Below are 10948 nucleotides of genomic sequence, written 5' to 3'. Positions count from 1 at the left end.
AGGGCGGAGCCTGAGCCAGAGGGCAGGGCCCGGTTCTGGGCGGGGCCTGACCCAAAAGCTGGGCTGGGCGGCTGCTGACCACTGTGGCAGGGAGCTGCCGCGGGTGACAGGGTCAAGAAACTGGTGCGCTGGCTGCCACGCTGAGCTTCGCGGGCTCCTGCACCCACCCCAGCAGCACTTACTTCCCAGCGTCATGCCCTCCTACACGGTCACTGTGGCCACCGGCAGCCAGTGGTTCGCGGGCACCGACGACTACATCTACCTCAGTCTCATTGGCTCTGCGGGCTGCAGCGAGAAGCACCTGCTGGACAAGGCCTTCTACAATGACTTCGAGCGAGGCGCGGTGAGGATGTGCGCTCGGGACCAAGAACTGGGCTGGGGAGGAGGGACTGGCAGGGGTGCTAGCGGCAAAGAGCCGGCGGCAGGGCAGGGCGGGCAGCCGTCTGAGGACTATATAATCCGAGTGCCCGAGTCCCAACTGTGAGAGCATCTGAACCCTGACGCAGCGCCAGAGTTCGTGAGTGTCAGGACAAGTGGGACTTTGATAATGAGGCACCCTCGACTTCCTGGTGGTGGGAACCTCTTAAGGAACAATGACCTGCCCGGGGGGAAGAGGGGGGAGGAGTCTGCATGGAGCTGGCTTCTTCCGTGGGACAAGGCATAAAATTCCACAAATGGGAGCCCAGAATTTGTGAGAGTTCTGAGTTCCCTGTGCCTCAGAGTCCTGTTCCACTGAAAAGCACAAAAAGGCCCCCCTCCCCCCCCGTTAGACAACGCTCCACGGTTTCCAACATAAGTCAGGGATCCAGAACCCTGAGTTCCACTTGGGCTTGATAGCTGTTTTATCCCTACTGTGAACTTCAGTTTACCACGCTGAAAATGGGTTAGGTCCAATCTTGCCCATGAATCATGGGGAAGCCCAATTCCATTTGGTGGCTGGGAACGGATCTATGGGTTGTCCCCACCCCTAGGATCCTACATTCCCAGACCCCGCCCTGGCGGAATTTCAAGGAAGAAAACTCAGGCAGAGCAGCCTTTGGTAAACCTGTCAACTAGCTACGTGCAAGAAGACACTTCCTCCCTGAGTACTAATCTCTCTCTGGAGGAAAGAAAAAAAAAAGGAAGAAAGACATCCTTTCTTTCCTAACACAGACACTGGAGTCTGGAAACTCAGGAGTCAAGGCAGCCAGAGGTTTTGCATCTGCAGCCCCACCCAGGATCTGGGGGGAGGCCGTTTATCCTGGACACTATAGGTGTGTACATCCTAGCTCACGGTTTTCTCCGAGCACAGATAGGTCGGGTGTTCAGTGCCCCACGAAGTGCACATAAAACTTGACCAGTAAGTAGCTCTAACAAGCACACTGCAGGCACTCGGGGGATGTCTTTTTTATTTTTCCTTCTACCACACCCAGATCCTCAAATATACCAAGAGTTTAGCTATCACCAGGCCACCTTCTTATCATTTGGTCTACTGTTGAGTCAACTCACATGAAATTGCTTAGAACTGTTTGTGATCAACACAAGCGACAATTTCACGTGTTTCCACTGAATACTTCTTGGTTAAAGTTCATGTCAGCTCTGTTCAGCCTAAACTAAGGAAGCCCCTTTTCAGGATTCCAACCAACCTCTAACTAAGTAGGCTTGATTCCTATCCTGGGACCTGGTACATAGCCACGAATTGCAAGCTATTAGCCAGGATTGGACTCCCTTCAAGCAAAGCAGGATATGGAACCTCAGGATGGGATGCCATGCTTGGTTTCTACAGTCGGGGAGCTGGCTCTGGACTGTGGCTGACACCCTACGTAACCTCCCGATTGCTTTTGTTTATTTCCACTACTTTGCGGGTTCTCGGAGTATCTAAGGAAAAAGGGAGAGGACAGGTTACTTCCTCTTTATAAGTGGACTGCAGGGGCCATCACAAACCTATTGAAGCAAAAGCTCTCAGCGTGCTCAGGGTGTATATGTAACACAGGGCACATGGCGCGTCATTTCCCCCAGGAGAAGAGCAGTGTGGCCATCGTCGATGACTGGAAGTGTGAGCGCTGTGTTCTGTCCATTACTTATCTCTTTCTGCTCTGTTTCCCAACCTGAAAAGTCATTCTAGTGACATTGCAATCCAACACCTCAGCAGGAACCTCAGATGCAAATTTCAGGAGAGATTTGCATGCATATTTCCATCCAAGAGAGGAAACCGCTGCCCTAGAGCTGAATGCAAAAAGAACCTTAGCGAAAGAAGGAAGGAAGAAAGAAAGAAAGAAAGAAAGAAAGAAAGAAAGAAAGAAAGCCGCTTTTGAGAAAGTTCTTGCTAATGCAGAGTTGCTACATACTTTCTCTTGCGTACCCAGAGCTACTTCCTCATTCTGTGGCCCTGTATCTTTGGAGTCCAGATGTCTGTCCCTTTTGGGTAAAGGTAGAAAAGAGACTTTAAGGGAAACGTTTGCTGAGAAGATAAGGCTATCCCACTTAACTTAGGACCATGTCACAGTGTCACTATGCATAGCATGGAAAATGGATCACTTCCAGCACCCCTTCCTAGTGTGCGCTTGAATAATGGACAGTACTCGTTCATTTTAATGAGCTGTACTGCTGCCCAGCCCCCATCGTTCCCAGAAGAGTTCTGCATAGGGATTTAGGTCAGGAACTGAGTCCTTTGCAGATGGGGTCGCCTGAATGTTGGACATTTCCTGTTGTGTGTTGAGTAATGGTCTTGTCCCTTAAGCTGGTCCTCTGTGGAACAGCTTTAACAACTCTTAGTGGACTGCTTTACCTGCTCCAAGTGTAAACTTGGAAAAAGCTAAGGCTGATGGGCTGACGGGTGTGTGGTTCTTGAATATATTCCGTACATGTAAATTCATCTTACAGATAATATGCTTCTTAAATATATGTAACAAATAGTCTTATGTTTATAGAGAGTAAATTCTTAGTACCTGCTTGTGAGGAAGAACACCACTGGAGAGCAAGCATTTCCTCCTTCATTAACCTCCATGCGCCAGTCATCCTTGCTGCCCATCTCCCCGACATTCTGCCCTTCATCTTCCTCTTCCTCCTTCCTTTACTCCCCCCACCCCCACTCACTCTCTAACTCTCCTTTCTTTTTACTGCCCTCTTCTGTACCCGCTCAGCCCCCACAGTTCAGCCTCATGTCCCCACTTCTGTCTCCACGTCCTCTTATCTACTGCCCCATCTCTCATTCTCTGCAACTTTTGGTCTTCGCGTCTCTTCCTTTTTGCCTCCCCTTCGCTGTCCCCTAGTCTCTCTTTCGCCCTCCAACCTCCCTCTTTCTCTGTTCTACAACCTCTTCCTCCTCCCAGCTGTCTCTCATTGGACCCCATCCAAGAGAGACGGCCCAGCTGGGTCACGTCTTCTCTTCAGGAGAGATCCATCTTCTCTCCCTGCCATCCTCAGAAGGGTCACGCAGAAATGAGGGCGGGCCGTGCCCGCGGAATAATATGCAGAGTTGTGCTCTGGCAGGGATGGAATAATAAATGAATGAACAATTGTTTATAAAATGCTAATAGAAAGCACAAACAGAAGCTGATCAACTAACGTTTAGTCATGTACTGCGTAATGATGTTTATGTCAACAACAGGTCACATATATGATGATGTCATTGTAAGATTATAACAGCTGAAATGTCCTGTTGCCTGGTATATTCACTATGTTTAAGCAGATAAACACTTGTGACTATATTGCAGATTATTGTACTGTATTCAGTATAATAAAATTCTGTAGCTATATCACTTAGGAGCAATAGACTATGCCATGTAGCCTGGGCTTGTACTATAATGTATATCTCTGTTTGTGTAAATATATACCATAACAGAATTGCCCCACAATGCATTTCCCAAAACATATCCTTACCATTGATGTATGACTCTATTTGGAAACTTTAAAACCAAATATAAACAGAGTAAAAAAAAAAAAAAAAACAGCAAGTGAAATCAGCCTCCTGACCCCTCCTGACTTAGCCAGTGAACTCCATGTTTCTTGTGTTTCTCTCCATTTTTTTTTTTTTTTTTTGGCCAATGCAGTTCTGTCTGTGGGAGCTCTGTCCTAGCCTTCCTCCTCAGTGTGTTCCCTGAATTGGGAGCATTGTTCTGCCAGCTCCCCATATCTGAAATCCCCTGACCACTCCTCTTCACTCTCTGCCGCTCTGAGGTGGTCAGTCATTCACCCACACCATCCCCGCTTGGCCTGTCGAGCCTCAGCTGCCCCTGTAAAATGGAGTGATCATCCACATTCTCGCACACAGTATCACTGAGCACCTGTGCCGAGCATGGCTCACAGTGTCCACCATAAAGAACTCAGGGTGTCAAAGACATGGACAACAAACACAGTGAGATCCCAGAACACTCAACCCTAAGAAAGAAGGGAGGAGATCAGCACATTTGGTGGCCCCCCTTACCCTCCTGGGACTTTCTTTTATGGGACAGCACATGCTACCCTGGATCTTCCGGGCGGGAGGCCTTTCTCTGCTTTTCGTGACCTTATGGTAGCAACACTCGGTAGTTCTAGACTCACAAATAACATAGTTTATCTCTAAGACTTCCTGGACTCTAGATGAGCCCTCAACCCCTGTTTATCTCCTGTCACATCCAGACCTGAAGCCAGGCAGCAAAGTCTCTGGGCTGACCAGAGATAAGCCATACTTCAGGCCTGACCTCCATCTCCTAGGGGAAATCTTATCAGAGAGCAGATTAAGCCTCTACAAGACTGACCAGTGATCTCATCCCAGGGCAACTCTGAGCCCTTAGCCAGGTGGAGTTGGGGACCTATGAGGTCCCATTGTCTGTGAGTATACTATGGGCATGCTGAAGGGTCAGCTTCCCCTCCCCCATGGAGTATCTTTCCCATGGGTCAGCACATGCAGCTGTTTAGGTGGCCTCCAAGTGCATAGCTTTCCCCTCAGATCTTTCTTATTACTTTAGAGCGAGTGCCCTCTCCTCGTTCACCCTAACATTCCTGATGTCATCCCTTCAGGACTCTCCTCTCCAGCCTCTCCACACGGCAGGAAAACCACTTCCCCTGAAGCAGCTGTCCTGGGGCTGGGCCCAGGCTTTCTTGGTGGCCGCCCTTTAGTCCTGACCACTTCCCTCTCCTCTGCATGCACTACCAGTCCTTCCCATTGTCCCTCATCCTTACAGGAGTCCCCACTCCCCTCTGTTTTGAGCCCAGTTTCTTCCTCTCGCTCCACGGGAATATGGAGCTGTAGATGAATTGGGAAGTTTGGCTCCAGCTGCTGGCAGATACTGCAGAGCGCCTTGCCTTATGAGCTCTCCTGGAGTCTGAGAACACAGGCCACATAGTTCCGACATATACAGGCAGTGGACTGTGCCCTTGGAAAAAGTAAGCTACTTAAGACTCTTGCCATTCTGATTTCTCAATGATCTTGCAAGCTAGTTGCTATCTCTTCTTGAAAGAGGAAGAAACACAGCTGGGGAGATATTTGAACCATAAAGTGTTCACCTTGCAAGAGAAAGGACCTGAGTTTGATGCATAGACCCCATGTTGGTTTTTTTTTTTTTTTTTTTTTTTGCCAGACCTGAGGCCACATTGCCATCCTAGCTCTGAGTATAAGGAGACAGTTGGATCTCTGGGGTTTTCTGGCACTTTGTCGATTCTAGTCCAGTAAAGAACACTGACTTGGGGTGGAGGTGGCAATGCCTGAGGATAATCCAAGGTTATCTACTGTCCTCCACAAAAAGGGGGGAGAGGAGGAGGATGTCTAAGAAGAAGAAGAGTAGAACAAGGAGAAGGGGAAGAGGAGGGTCGGCAGAAAGGGGCAGAGGAGGTAAAGAATGGGGATGAAGAGGGAGAGGAGGGAAGAGAGGGAGAAGGAAGCAAAGCGGGGAGAAAGGAAGAATGGGGTGGAAGATGAAGACAAGGAGGGAGCAGAGAAGGAGGAGGAAGAGGAGTAATATGAAAATGAAGAAGAGGGCAAGGAGAAGATTAAAGAGGGGAAGGAAGCAGAGGAGGGGACAAGGGGAAAGAGAAGGAAATAAAGAAACTTGACGAAGTCATACGGCCAGTCAGTTTGCTCCTCCAATGTGAACCCAAGCCCCAAGCACCAGGTCACCTAGCCCACTGACCTTGTTCCCTATCACTGGCCTCCCCCAGCTCCTCAAATGGATTCGTAGTCTCCATATTGGTCCATAGGAAGGTTGTGGGCCCTGCACACACATACAAGGGTAGGACTTAGCATGAGGATACACTTTGATTGTGTCCAGTCCCAAACCATCCTATCCTCATTTTGTTCCTCTAAATGTACCCCCAAGTCCCCAGGAAATGTGAGTCAACCCCTCAGTTCTGACCCACTGAAGATCTCAGTGTAGAGATTTCCCTTCCTCTACCATCTGTGGAAGCCACATCTCTTCCCTAACCCCTTAGACGCCTCATGAGGCTTTCTGACTTCATCACACCTTGTAATGTGGACAGTGCCCCTGTCTGATGTTCTTCTGGTCCTGGGTCATTCTTCTCTGTGTGGTCATGATAGTGACCCTTGCTGTCCGTAGAGCAAAAGTGATCTTTCTTGGGGACATCCAGACAGGATGTGCCTCTGTCCCACAGGAGAGACACTCTGATGCTAGGCAGGCTTCTCTGAAAGGGCCTGAGATGTGTCATCCCAGTAAAAAAGTCTGGCTCTTTCACATTCAGAAACTATTCCTGGGTGAGGGGACTTGAACATCTGGACTTGGCCATGGCCACCATATAAAAACTGCCCAGTGTACCCAGAGCTGAGAGGTTTGTGAAAACACCTAACTTCTCACTCCTTGTAGGAAGTCTTCCATTATTCCTGGTACTGGGAGGAAGAGGGACAGAAACAGGGGTCAATGGACTCTGATTAGCACATGTAGAGCTCTGTGTTCTTCTGCCAAGGGAAAATCAGGACATTTGCCTTGAAAGTCCAGGCTTCCAAACCTGGCAGCCATTGGAACACTTTCCCCTTGCCTGCCATTAATCTACAAAGATACCAGCCACCCAGAGGCCATGGATACTGATGCCATGCCCACCCATGCCCTGGAGGCAGGAGGCAGACAAACCCTGGGCATCCAACAAGTCAGTCACTAACGCCCAGGTAGAAGCACTGTCCACAGTTTGGGGTAGCAGCAGGGTGGTCTCCACCTACTACAAGTGCCGTGGATGTATAGAAGTGCTAATTGTTCCTAGCATCTGTGGCTGTGAACGTCATCTGCCCCAAGAAGACCTGAATCCATGAGATCTACTGTATTCACTTCAGATGCCCTGAGACCTAGAGAGAGATGAAGTGGCTCTAACAGGAAGACATGAAATGGAATTCCAGCTCTGTGAATTAGTAGCTGACGTGGGACTTACTGGGCCTCAGTGTCTTCTCTCTGAAATATGTCATAGTTTCCCTAGCTCTCAAGAGTGCTATAGGAGCCATAATTATTGTCTGCAGACCCTTGTACGTTATAAAGGATTGTTCCATGGGAGGGCCAGCCTGCATCCTTCAGAACATAGGGGCAACTAAAGAGGACCCTCACCAAGTCTGGCTTTGCAGGAATTGTCTGGGGCTTGAGCACCTTTGCCTCCTACAGCTTGAGTTACACATAGGCTGAAGACATCCCCAGGGTCACTAGATCCCGTCTGTGTAAAGTCAGCTTCTCGCAGGGTGAAGTACCTCAATGAAGAGATTCCTTAAGAATCTTGGCTAAACCAGACAGTGATGGTGCACACCTTTAATCCCAGCCCTGGCTGACCCAGAGCTCAGTCTGTAGACCAGGCTGGCCTCGAACTCACCCACCTGCCTCTCTGCCTCCCAAGTGCTGGGAGAAAAGAAAATTTTTTAATGTTTCTCAGATGAGTAAGTGTTTGAGGTAACAGAAATGTTAATTTCCCTGGTTTGTCAACGTTTCTTCTAGACATATTGAAGTGTTATGCTGTACTCTATAAACATGTGATTACTGTCAGCTATAAAAATTAACTGCGCACAAAGCAAAACCACTTCAGATTACACAAGTCTGAGAATTAAATTGGTATAAGCCAAAAATAATAGGAGAAAAGGACACAAATTTGCTTAATGCAGCAATATATATCATGTGTTACTTAAGATTAAGTGAAGACTCACAAAAGCAGCGAGAGTCCATCGTTCATGCGCCAAAATGTATGAGAGGCAAGAGATAAAGAAAGAGGGCTGGGGTATGGAGGACCGGCAGAGTGGCTATGGACATTCAAAGTAGCTAAACACATCTAATGGTACGGATTTCTGCTTTCCTTCTGAGGAAGACCTTCATGAGAAGGCAAAGGCTAGCGTCATGTTTATATAGTTTAACTCTGATAATATTTGGTATGACAGAGCCGCACATTTAGGGAGGAATGTTCTCAGTGGCTTCGGCACTCAGGCCCGGGGGCAGCCATTGATTCTCCTGTCATCCCGCCCAGGTGGACTCATACGACATCACTGTGGATGAGGAGCTGGGTGAGATCCAGCTAGTCAAAATTGAGAAGCGCAAATACTGGCTGCACGATGACTGGTACCTGAAGTACATCACACTGAAGACACCCCACGGGGACTACATCGAGTTCCCCTGCTACCGCTGGATCACAGGCGAGGGCGAGATTGTCCTGAGGGATGGACGTGGTGAGATGTTCTGACCCCTGAATGCCACTCCTAGGCTTCCTGGAAACTAGAAAGTCTCCCCTTCTCAGAGAGCTGTATTTCTGGGTGTGAGAATGCCTTCTTGGGTGGAGCACACCTCCGAATCCTGTTCCTTAGAGGAGCTGTGATCTTCCTGGGCACTAACAAGCTCTAGAGTGGAGTTAATAGCCCAAGGATACACACCAGCTGTGGCCTCCCTCTGCATGCTGTGGAGCTGATGCCTTCTTCCTTTGCCACTAGGGAATGAGGGCCTCTTAACGGACACGGCGAGAGTAGTCCTGCCAATGGGGAGCTCTGCAGGTTAGGGCATGGCCTCACAATCCAAATTCTCTTGCTGTCTGCTGTAAGATTGCAGGGTGGATGTTCAGAGCCCCGGGACACCACCTGAAGGTCTGGAGATAAGAGGGTTAGGCTAAGACTGCCAACTGGAATGCCAGTTCCAAGGGCCAGAGGCAAGATGGAGTTCACCATCGCCTGGTTTTTATCTGCTTTCTTTGAAACAAAGCCTCCGTCTTGCTACGCTGCTCACACTGGCCTTGAACTTTCAGTTCTGCTATTTTAGCTTTCCAAGATCCCAGATATGCAGGGCCCAGTTTGGCACTCTGTAAGAGGCCATTCCTTTTCAGGGGCCCCCGGCTTGCTAATGCAGAGGGTCAGAAAGGAAGCAGATGTCACAGGTCAGCAATGCCTGCCCCAACTGACACCCTTGCATACTAGCTGCTTATACACACAGGTCAAACTCAAGCTTTGGCAAACTTATGCCTTCCAGCCATGGCCCTGGAGGTTTGCTTTCAGTCTCCAGCTGGAAGGATAAGCCCATGCCTGCCAACCGCCACTGCATTGAGGGGGTTGGCTGCGGCTTCCCAAGGCAGCAATGAGCACTTCTCAGGGACACAGACCCCTGCTGTGCTTCATTCTTCACAGTTGGGAAATGGAGACAAGATGAGGTTGATAATTAAACCACCACCCCTTTTGATTAAAAAAAAAAATGAGACAAAAAGAAAAAAAAAAGTTCTTTTCTGGTGTCCTTTGACCATCAGGGTCACATCCCATTGTCCTTGGTGTGGAACTTCAACCAAATTCTGAGAATATGTCTGGGCTGGATACTTGGGTTTAGAAGGATTTCTACCACCCCTCCCCCAACAACAGCAAGAAACACACACACAGACGTACGCTCACTCGCTCACCATTCAAATCATCTTGTGTCCAGAACAAGGAAGGCTGCAGACCGGATGCTTTTCTGAATGCAGTGTTTGGAAGGCATTAGAATCTTCTGTCTGCCCCACCCAAGCTATCAGTGAAGTCTTTCACCTACAGATTCTGCAACTTTTCATAGCAATGTGCAAGATGGTGCAAGCAGATGAGAATGATTCAAGGAAGCACTGAGAGAGATACTATAGGAAGCCTTGTCTCCTCTGCAGGAGCCACTTCTGTGTGTAGGGACAATGCCATGGCTAACCCTGATGAGCTGAGGGAGGGGAAGAACGTAGAAGCAAGGCAGAAGGGAAGTGTTCTAAAGACAGCCCCCATGAGGGGCTATGACCTCGGAAGAGAAGTAGACATCCTGGGAGGCATCGAAGAGCAGAGTGGGGAGGAAACACCCAGTCCACCCTGAACATACACACACTCTCCCAGGACCTCTTGGAACTCTAGTCTCTTCTTAGAGCTGAGTCTCATGGGAAGCCCACTGAAGGAAGCCATTCTTGTCACCTTTAGATGCGATGGAGGGGATCTTCAGGGACATAGATAATCTGGCCGGCAAGTTCCTTTAGCCACTAACCATCTTTGCTTTAAACAGTCATTTAGCAAGTTCCTTTAGCCACTAACCATCTTTGCTTTAAACAGTCATTTAATTTGGCCAATGATCATATAGGTCTGGAACCTTGGAAAGGCTCTACTGGATGGTTCGTCTGTGTCCCCTGTGTCATTAACCTGGGCTGGAGGAGTCACCTCAAAGATGGGTCTTCTCTCACACGACTAAGGGTTCCTTGACCTCCATCTCTACACAACACTCCACTAATTAAGGAGTCTCAGGCTGGCTGTTATGTCTTACATGGTAGTTGACATCTAAGAGTAAGAATTCAAAGAGATACTACAAAAGCCTGTATGCCACAAAACTGGAAAATGCAAAAGAAATGGACATTTTTTTAGATAAGTACCATATACCAAAGCTAAACCAAGACCAGGTGAATGATCTAAATAGACCAGTTAGTCGCGAAGAACTAGAAGATGTTATCAAAAATCTCCCCTCCAAAAAAAGCCCAGGACCAGATGGCTTCAATGCAGAATTCTATCAGAACTTCCAAGAAGAGCTAATACCTATACTCCTTA

General features: G+C 48.6%; 1 protein-coding gene across 1 annotated transcript in view; it reads left to right on the top strand.

Moving 5' to 3' along the window:
- The first annotated feature begins 48 nt into the window (after nt 1–48).
- Nucleotides 49–10948, top strand: part of Alox5 (arachidonate 5-lipoxygenase) — a 53584-nt gene continuing 42684 nt past the window's right edge. The window contains exons 1-2 of the mRNA XM_050148396.1: nt 49–343; nt 8401–8599. Of these exons, the coding sequence (XP_050004353.1) occupies nt 194–343; nt 8401–8599 (349 nt within the window). The 5' untranslated portion in view covers nt 49–193. The remainder of the gene's footprint in view (nt 344–8400; nt 8600–10948) is intronic.

This window comes from Alexandromys fortis, unplaced genomic scaffold, assembly GCF_014885135.2.
Source record: "Alexandromys fortis isolate MF-2015 unplaced genomic scaffold, M_Fortis_MF-2015_v1.1 scaffold_59, whole genome shotgun sequence".
Taxonomy (NCBI): domain Eukaryota; kingdom Metazoa; phylum Chordata; class Mammalia; order Rodentia; family Cricetidae; genus Alexandromys; species Alexandromys fortis.
Note: the sequence above shows the minus strand (reverse complement) of the source record. Positions and strands in the feature narration are given on the sequence as shown.